Source organism: Berghia stephanieae, chromosome 1, assembly GCF_034508935.2.
Source record: "Berghia stephanieae isolate SIO BIC M18660-M18661 chromosome 1, UCSD_Bste_1.3, whole genome shotgun sequence".
Classification (NCBI taxonomy): Eukaryota; Metazoa; Mollusca; class Gastropoda; order Nudibranchia; family Aeolidiidae; genus Berghia; species Berghia stephanieae.
In genome coordinates this window covers 124,268,047-124,278,505 of record NC_088360.1, presented here as the reverse complement: position 1 = coordinate 124,278,505, position 10,459 = coordinate 124,268,047, and the positions used below count along the sequence as shown (strand labels likewise).

Genomic DNA, 10,459 nt, shown 5'->3' with positions numbered 1-10,459 from the left:
ATGATGCTTTTATTAGTCTGCCGTCATAGCTTAAAACTATAACAACAGTTTATTTTTATAGATAGTAACAAAATCTATCAAAATAATCATATAGAAAAAAAATTATGTCAAAATGGATCACAAAATCATCGACAACCAAGAATTAAAAAAGAGATAGTACAACTAAATCTAAATCAAGGATGAAAATAAGTAGTTTTTAATCTATCAAAATAATCATATAGAAAAAAATTATGTCAAAATGGATCACAAAATCATCGACAACCAAGAATTAAAAAAGAGATAGTACAACTAAATCTAAATCAAGGATGAAAATAAGTAGTTTTGCAATCAAGTTAACCACAATTTCAGTAAAACCTCGAGATGTGATTGAGTCGCCGACACAACACGATGTTTTGTATTTATCTATAGATCTAGATTTTTGGATGAACATTAAAATCCATTCATTTGTCTACAGAATTTGAAAAAAAAAGAACTTTTGCAAATTTGTTGAATTATAATTGATTTTTACATATGAAATTTACTTGTTATGCCTGGGAAATTGTGTGTGTTTGTGCTGTTGGGTGTGGGCGATCTGAAGAAGATGAGACTAAATGGCATGAAACAGCATGTGAATTGATAGTTTATAATTATAAGTACTGCCTTGCTATTAATATTTCGTTATTGTTAGTTATCTGGTCAACATTAGGATGTCTTTAAACAATAAATATTACTCTCTTTTCTTTTATACTCCACCCTGGGTCTCTCTCTCTCTCTCTCTCTCTCTCTCTCTCTCGCTCGCTCTCTCTTTATTTATTTATTTCTTTCTCTCTCTCTATCTCTGGAAATAGACTTGCATACACAAAAAGACCCACTCGCATACAAACACAAACATCAAACTCTCTCATAACAATACACATTCACATTTCCTCCTCCCAGAAAGGGTTCACAAACTGCCAAACATAACACTATGGGTATATGTAGAAATACAGATGGTCAATAACATAAAATACATATTTGGAATCAAATAGAAAATAGTATTCATTATAAAACATGTTTGGCTGAGCGTAATGATTCAATGAACAGGGCAGGTTCTACCTAATTGGTACTAAAGCTCGCATATTGAAATGGAGCTCATATTACTGGAGTAAACAAAGATTTCCTATAATCAAAAGTAAAGAAAGAGGCAAGAAAAAAAGCAAAACAATCACAGTATAAGCTTTAAAAAATAAGTATTGCATTATATAATGGAAATGTATTTCCAGTGACAAAACTTTTTGTTAATATAATCATTTTTCAATCTGAAGGAAACAAAGGAAAATATCTCAAAGTTAGAAAATCTGCTACTTCAATTATCTTATTAATTTCTAATTCAGACATGTGGAAGAAATCGAAATAAATATAGACAACTTAATTTTTAGTGACTTGAAAGAAAAAAACAGAAAAAAAATCAATAAATATAACCCTCTAATAAACAAAACGCTCGAACAAAATTAAAATTAAAAAAAACAAACCCAAAAAAAAAACAACCTCCTGCCCCCCCAAAAAACAACCAAAAAACAAGAACAGAAACACAAAATAAAACAAAACAGCTGATTGAATAAACACCACATTCTGGGAAATGATTATCAGACTAAATGAAATTAGCTTATATAACGGAAATAAAATAACGAAGAGGCGAAGAAAGAGATAAACGCACTGTCTTGTTTAAATAATCATCTGTAACCTTCAATTATTGCGACTGCGCGACACAGAATTCATTTGAATACATTTAGGCCATTTCCAATCTTTGTTGGCAATGTTGGTCATGATAACGAGAATGAAAGAACAAGTTTATACAACAAAGGAACTCGTCACTTATATCTTATTGGTCCACAAAAGTAAGACCAGTCTATTGAGTTTTTAGTAATTAAAAAACTATTTTGAGTCATCTATTAGATATTTTATTGCTTTCTGTCCAAAATCTAATTGGCAAAAAGTATTCTACGAAACTTGACTATGATACTTAATTTGGTCTCAGATATTTAATAATTTGAAATAGTGATTATATACTCAAGTTGTCGAATAGACAACGAATGTTGTTTAAATAACTTTAAATAAATTGTATCTATGCATGAAAGTTTCTAAGAGCATTTAAAGGTTTTTAAAGGTTTTATTAGGCCTTAAGCTAAACGATATGATTTAACGATACGATTGATTTAATTTATGCCAGGAAAATGAATCATTTTAGAATACGTATTATTTCAAAGGTATTTGACAACATTACAGACCGACGAGTATAGTCTGCGATTAGTAATTATTTTAATTATGTAATAAGGATAACAAGTATACACATTTCAACAAGATAATCTATATGAGAATGTTTTTTGTTGTTTGTTTAGTTTAATCGCACCATCAACATATTGGTATGAAAATGATTAGTGATCGTGAAATCCCTATGTATATTTCTCCAAATGTCGTTTTTACAAATTACTGCTGATTTCAACAATTCTCCATCCTTCATGGATCTCGACTGGATTCGCTCTGGACGATGTTCTCTGCACTGGGTGTCCTGCTAATCTCCTGGACCAGTTCTTGGTGTTCACTTATCAACTTTTCAAATTCTCTTTGACGCTGACCAGCATTTTCCTGTATATAGAAACAATCATCAATTAAGCAATACTACATTTATACAATTAATACATTATAAATATTTTAATCAAACTAATAGTTTCACTAGAATGCAAGGCAAAAACATAGAGAAAAAGTCTTTCAAAATAATCCCACAACAGACCGTTGAAGACATAATATCTAACGGTTTTCTCTATCTGCATATCATTTCCTGCTTTGCATTTTTCCTCTCTTCGTCATGGATCGCACACGACTTTCGAATCGAAATGTCTAATTTCCTGAGTTCCACGTTTCTGTGTACGATTTTCCAAGAATCCCCGAACAAAGGAAAGTGTCTACCGACTGGAAGCATGCCCATATAACCCCAATCTATAAAAAGGGCAACAAAACCAAGCTTCAAATTTATTGACCTGTAGCTCTAACTTCAATCTTTGAAAGGTACTAGAACACATTATATTCCACTCAATCATGAAAACTACAACAAACACAAACAACATAATAGTCATGACGAGGATTTCAACATCAATTTTTTTTACAGAATTACTCCATTACAAAGCAACAAGAATGAATGCAAATATTGTTATACAATTTTCTAAATATAATGACCACCAAGCCAACAATTTAACAAAGCCATTTACAAATAAAACTCACCATTATAGACAATGCGATGAGCTCGGATTCTTTGGATTTTGATATTTTCTCAACAATAGATGTCTTTCGTACTCTGCCCTTAGGAATTTCTGAGGAAAAATATATTAGTTTTCAAATCAAGTATCAAGTAGAAACATAATTTGAACATCTCCTTGTGTGAATTTTTAATTAAATAAACAGACCTAAAATCAAGTATTTCTATCATATAGTTGAGTTAATTATGATTAAATAATATGTTTTCTGTGTTTTGGAGTGCGCAGACAATGAATAAACGTAAAATAGTCCTCCCTTTAAAAAATAAAAGAAAATCAAGAAAAAAAAGAACAAAAAACTAAACTAAACAAAAAACAACAACAAACAAAAAATAACCCAACACAATACCTCCCCAAAAAAACAAATACCAGACAAACAAAAACTTAACATGTGGTAAGATAAGAGTAAAAGATTAATTTTAATTTTGAAATATCTATTTACCAATATTTCCATATCTCCAAATAATTTCAGTGAGGCCTTAATAAAAACCCACTATCTATTTACTGCTGAATGAGCTGAGGAAAAATACCGCCAAGTTATTGGTTCTACTTCGATATCTATCTATTCGTTTGTCTCTCAAACATTTATCTAAAATGTTTAGTAAAAGTGTCAACCTCCCCCCCCCCCCCCGTCTGCAATTTAAAAATTCCAAACATAAAATTATTACTTCTTACCTTCTGGTTTGAGTTCATCTGACTCGAGAGAATCGATCTCCACCTCAGCACTTTTGCCGTCATCGGTTTCTAACCCCAGCATAATGTCAGCCCCGCTGTTGGAGGTGGTCAATCTGGGGCGTGGGCGGCTGCCTCCAACATCTCCTCCTGTTTGAGTTTAAAAAAAAGCTCTGTCGTCAGTGGTAAATCTCATTAACAAAAACAATTAGGGCGGAGGAAATGCACTTTGTGATAGACCAGCAACGGGTAAACGAGCAATTATTTCTGTCTCATTTAATTTTAAAGACATTGGTGAGAACTCCAACTATAGAGGACTACCCTTCAGAAAGGGTAACAAATCATTACAAAATAAACATTACATAATATCTCTCTCCTGTCAAAACAAACTAACAAACAAGAGAGAGAGAGAGAGAGAGAGAGAGAGAGAGAGAGAGAGAGAGAGAGAGAGAGGGGGAGAGAGAGAGAGAGAAGAAAATAATGAAGCACTTCTATTATAGTCCTTGTTCCTCTTTCACTGTACTGCCGTCTCTGGAAAAACCCATATTTAAAATTTTGGCCATAAAACTCGTCCTTCAAATATCGATCGATTTAAATGACCCTCATCTTGGCAAAAACTCTCAAACCTGGGACTTCATAGATTTAACAAATTAGCACATGGAATAAAATAGTTGATAAGTCTTGTTAAATTATTGGTTTGAAATTATTTCCATTAGACCAATGAGCCCATAATGATTTAGGTTATCAGACTTGCAAATAAGTACACGTCGGCCTTGCACAACCCACTTCGCAAAAACATAGAAAATAGAATATGTACGGTTATGGGGTTGATATGCAAACAAAAAAAGATCATTTGACATCAAAGTAGCTACATAATACAAAATCCATATTTGTGATAGATTACGTTGAAAACGTGAAAAGATAATACTGAAACACGAATGCAAATGATTATTGATATCTGGAGGCACGTGAATTAAAATGATGCATCTTACTATCATAAAATGCAAATAAAATACCATGTTATGACAGGAGGTAAATATGAAGGAATATTTGCTGATCAATAAATCATTTGTGACTTTCGTTATAATCCTCTAAAGAAGCCTGGATCGTAAACAAATATAGGGTTATTTATCTACAATTTTTTGAATTTTTGTTAATGTATTCTATATTTCTCATGATTACTAGACGGCAAGAGCTGGTTTCGTTGTCTCAAATATCATTTATGATACTTTCCTAATTGAAAAACGACGTTTTCACATTTTGTTTACAGTTTACAGAAATAAGCGAGATAATAACATTATCACTACATAGGTGAAAAAATAAGAAATATGAGAGATATGAGAGAGGAAGTGGGTAAGGAGAGAGCGGGAGTAAGGGAGGGAGAGAAAGAGAGAGGCAGTCAGAGAGAGAGAGGCAGTCAGAGAGAGAGAGAGAGAGAGAAACAGGAAGACAGAGAGAGAGAGACGCACACAACAGAGAGAGAGAGAGAGAGACAGAGGGAGAGAGAGACAGAGAGAGAGAGAGAGAGAGAGAGAGAGAGAGAGAGAGAAAAAATAATAATAGTGAACAACCTCCTTGTTAAAGATTGACAAGTTAGTTGGTGTCAGATTGGTAAGTCGTATAAAAATATAGTGATCTAGCAACATTCAAAATATATCATCGTTCATTGGTTTGATTGATTTTCAAAGTAAATATTGTAACATATTAAAGTTTTAATACTCAAAATACAAGCAACATTTACAAATATCTTATCAGCAATTCTGAATCCAAATACTTAATTGAAATAATTTAACAAGACTTATCAACTATTTTATTCCATATGCTAATTTGTTAAATCTATGACTAAATCACATAGAAACTAATTTGGGAATGTATTAGCACATACGATGTGACCTTTGTGTCTAAAATTGAATTTTGAGCTTACTTCTGGGAATTGGGTGAAAATACTTTCTCTGATGAGAGTGCCGTTCATTTCTTAAACTTCAAGATACTTGTACTGCCTAATTTATTCTCATCTTGTAACTCAGATCTCATCAACTAGTTCATTCCGACATAGTAACACATTGACGTGGCTGGTCATATAGATTCAAAACCGGAAATTAATCACCATAACATACCGACAATCATAACTTGGCTTGCCATGCCTTCTTCTCCCTCCTTCTCTTTGTTCTGCTCCTTGAATACTTCTTCCTCTGTTTCCTGTACCGCTTCCTTATCCTTAGCAGCGGTCTCTAAAGCAATAGCCGATTCTTGGTCACCAGTTGTTACAGGTTCTTTGGTTTCTTCGTTGTTCTCTTCTTCCTTCTCCTCTTTAGCTGGTGGACCCTGGGGATCCTCTGGAGAGCTTGGGGGATGGCCCAATGGCTGGCTGCGATGGGAGACGTCTGTAGATAAATTAACAAAATATAAGTGGTATTAAAGATGAAATAAATTTCATTTGTCTATACCCTTGAGTAGGAAAGAGCTCCGAACTGTTTAGTTCGATCCGGAGAAAGATGTTCACTTTCCGCTTTTATATTAAACCAATCTATTTTGAAGTCATATTTTCCTCGAGGTTGGAACATGGTCGGAGCCAGGGTTTGTGTGTGTGTGTGTGTGTGTGTGTGTGTGTTTGTGTTTGTGTGTTTGTGTGTGTGAGAGTGGGTGAAATAAAATTCATTTGTCTATACCCCTGAGTAGGAAAGAACTGCTAACTGGATAGCTCGATCCGGAGAAAGATGTTCACTTAACGCTTGGATATTATACCAATACCAATCTATTTTGAAGTCGTATTTTCCTCGAGGTTGGAACATGGTCGGAGCCAGGGTTTGTGTGTGTGTGTGTGTGTGTGTGTGTGTGTGTGTGTGTTGTATATAGATACATATATATATATATATATATATATATATATAGATAGAGAGAGAGAGAGAGAGAGAGAGAGAGAGAGAGCGAGAGAGAGAGAGAGAGAGAGATGGTTGTGGAGTGGGAGGGGGGGGGGGGGGGGGGGGGGGGGGGGGGGGGGAAAGGGGGGGGGGGAGTGTCAGGGAGATAAAAGAAAATTTCGATAGGGTCGAAACCGGATTTTTCCGAGTGAAGATCTATAATAATATGCCATTGGTGTAAAAACCAGCTACGAACCAAAAGTACAAAATGGAGCCAAACTAGGGGTCACCATCATAACAAGAACCATGTTTTAGTGCAATAGCACGCTCCTTTGCTAAATGCTAACTATATCATCACCAGGCACGATCTGTCCATAGAAGCACAGTAAACGCTGCTTACCCAAGATTTTCAAGTTCATTGCCTATAGATAGTTCGAAGATGACGTCACTCGGGTCTTTGTTATTGTTTTTTGCCATCCGCGTTTATGAGTAATGCTCAGTGAACTGTATTAACCTGACTATAAACGTTCATGGATACACACAGTTTTGTGTGTTGGTCCGTTATACTTCCGGATGGCAATGTTATGAGCTTCTTAGCCAAGCGCATACTATCTATAATATTGTACGTCTACAAAATATTCATGTTTAATTAATTTTAATGAAAAATTGGGAATCGTAGCCTAAAAGTCAAGGAAGAATCGAGAGAGAGAGAGAGAGAGAGAGAGAGAGAGAGAGAGAGAGAGAGAGAGAGAGAGAGTCACGGTCCCACCACTTGTTTCATCACAACCCTAGCTAAATATAGAGACACGCAGAAATTAACCTGCTTTCCCTCGCTGAGACATAATATAGTGAGCCAGGGCCGTATGTGACATCAGTCATTAGTAGCAAATTAATAGAAATAAGATAATGCTTGTCCAGGATAAACAGGCACGCCAAGTGCCTGATCATAAATATGGTTTCGTAATCAAAGATGTCCCACGTTTGAGAGTTTTTGACAAGATGAGGGACACTTTTATCGATCGATATTTGCGGCTATGTGGTCTTGTGGTATGACACTTGCTTTCGGATCGGAAGGTCCTGGGTTCGAACCTCGCTCGGGGCATAGTTGAGTCCTTAGAAAAGACTCTTTACTCACATTCTCTCACCGTACTCAGGTGTAAAATGAGTACCTGGTCGTTAACAGCTTTGTCTCTGTCGGTAAAAAAATATAATATCGCCTAACGGGCGTCATGTCTCGTTCTACATGTTATGTGTTGCTTTTGGCTAGGGGCCCTTGTAAATTGTAAAGCGCTTTGAACACATTTAGTGGATATAAAAGCTCAATTAAAAAAAAAATATTTGTAAGACGAGATCTCAGGCCACATTTTTGAAGAGTAAGGCAGTAAAGATCTAGGTCACGAGCCAAGATCACTAGACATCAATTTGGCCACGGTGAATCAGTTGTCAGAAATTTAACTCAAAGCAACACTAAAACGAATAACAAATCATGACCACACTGATCCCTAAAGCAATCAGATGTCCTCTCTCCTTCCCTCTCCCTCCCTTCAAACAAGATTAGATTACATCTCCATAAACTTTACCAAATATTGACTCTTTTTTTGACATGTTGTCCCACTTATTTCCCAGCACTGGTATCTATCATTGCTGCGAAAAAGGACAACCGCTATTATGATTACATCCCCCCCCCCCACCCCTGGAAAGACAGAAACAATCTCATTTACATAAGATTCCCAGTTGAAGGAACAGTAAAATCAATTTAGATCATCCCAAAACTGAGGAACACTCACAGAACACCTTATTGACGTGGCCAGAAAACGTTTACGTTCACGTAATTTAAATATTTCTGCTCGAAGTAGCTCGAAGAAATAAATAACAATGTGAAATTGAATGTAAGCTTCAATCTTATTTACGAAAACAGATAAAATGGACGTTTCGGGTTTCCCCTTTATCAACAAAACAGGATGAATGAAACACTACAGACGAATGAGATAATGTGGTAGTGGCGTTGTTAAGATGAATAAGCCTTTTGTATATTAAATTGAAGCTCACATTCAACTTCATATTGTTATTTATTTAATTTATATTTAATTTACGCCTTATATCGACAGATTACGAAGACAACAAATTATTTTTTCAAAAGTCTCAGAGTGAAGTCTTCTTTGAAAAATCCCTTTAAGACTTTAAAAAATAAGAAAGTTTCATCCGATATATATATATATATATATATTATATATATTTATATATATATATATATATATAATATATATATATATATATATATATATATATAATTAAATATACTCGCTCACGGATATTTAAGAATTTATTTATCTTTATATGCTCTAATTATCGAGCACTCTCGTACCTAAAAGTACCCACTAACACTCATTTTATATATATATTTACACGTCTCTCTCTCTCTCTCTCTCTCTCTCTCTCTCTCTCTCTCTCTCTGTGTGTGTGTGTGTGTGAATGTATACGTTTTCTGTCCAAAATGAAAAAAAAAAAGAATTTCATCAATGCACGATAGAGAAGACAATTAAGCCAGAGTCTAAATACTTCTTTGCATAATTTAGTGTCCCTCGACTGTTAAAATTCCGGATCAATTGAACCAAAATAGAAATAATCGGAGCTTACTGTGACTTTTACTCTCATTCAAAATCACAGGACGTCACAGGCTGAAATCTTATTTGAATAATTTCATGAGTTTGCATCAAAACGTCGGTTGATTAAGATATTGTGTTGCCTCGCAATTGCTTCCAATGAGAGGATATTCCTTTATTATAAAAATACACCATAATCATATATGTTACACACACACGCAGACACACACACACACACGCAGACACACACACACACTTACACACACACACACACATTATACAAACATTGCACAAACATTATATATTAATATATATATATATAATATATATATATATTATGTATATATAATGCGAGATAGGATTATTGGTGTCTATTTCGCCTTTCGCTTATGTTTAACTTTGGGGAGGAGTGTTAAGGGTGATTTCTCTTAGGGATATAATGGTACATCCCATGAATATAAATATCAAACTAACTTGAATACCAGAACCCCCCCCCTTTTTTTTTTGTTCTCAACAAAAAATAACAACAAAGAACAAAACAAACAAAAACAAACAAAAAAAAAATAATACAAAACAAATAACAACCCCCATAAAAACCCCAAAACAACCAAAACCAAACAAACAAAAAATAACAAAAAAAAAACAAAACAACAAAACAACCCAACAAACAAACAAAAAACAAAGGAAGAGGAAAGTAAGACAACGACAAGGACTTCTATACAATTTATTTTTTTCTATCCCACTACTACTACTACTATTACTACTACTACTACTACTACTACTACTACTACTACTACTACAACAACAACTACAACAACTACAACAACAACTACTACTACTACTACTACTACTACTACTACTACTACTACTACTACTACTACTACTACTACTACTACTGCTACTACTACTATTACTACTACTACTAAAACGTCTACTACTACTACTACTACTACTACTACTACTACTACTACTACTACTACTACTACTACTACTACTACTACTACTACTACTACTACTACTACTACTACTACTACTACTACTACTACTACTACTA

The 10,459-nt window shown here is 34.3% G+C and overlaps 1 protein-coding gene across 4 annotated transcripts in view; it reads right to left on the bottom strand.

Annotated features, from left to right (window-relative positions):
- Positions 1-784: 784 nt before the first annotated feature.
- Positions 785-10,459, bottom strand: part of LOC144963003 (uncharacterized) — a 222,730-nt gene continuing 213,055 nt past the window's right edge. For all 4 annotated transcript variants that reach the window (XM_078896529.1, XM_078896528.1, XM_078896527.1 and 1 more), the window contains 4 exons: positions 6,059-6,325; positions 3,945-4,091; positions 3,238-3,326; positions 785-2,604 (listed from right to left, as the gene is read on the bottom strand). In XM_078896529.1, coding sequence (XP_078752655.1) covers positions 2,476-2,604; positions 3,238-3,326; positions 3,945-4,091; positions 6,059-6,325 — 632 coding nt within the window. In that variant the 3' untranslated portion in view covers positions 785-2,475. The remainder of the gene's footprint in view (positions 2,605-3,237; positions 3,327-3,944; positions 4,092-6,058; positions 6,326-10,459) is intronic.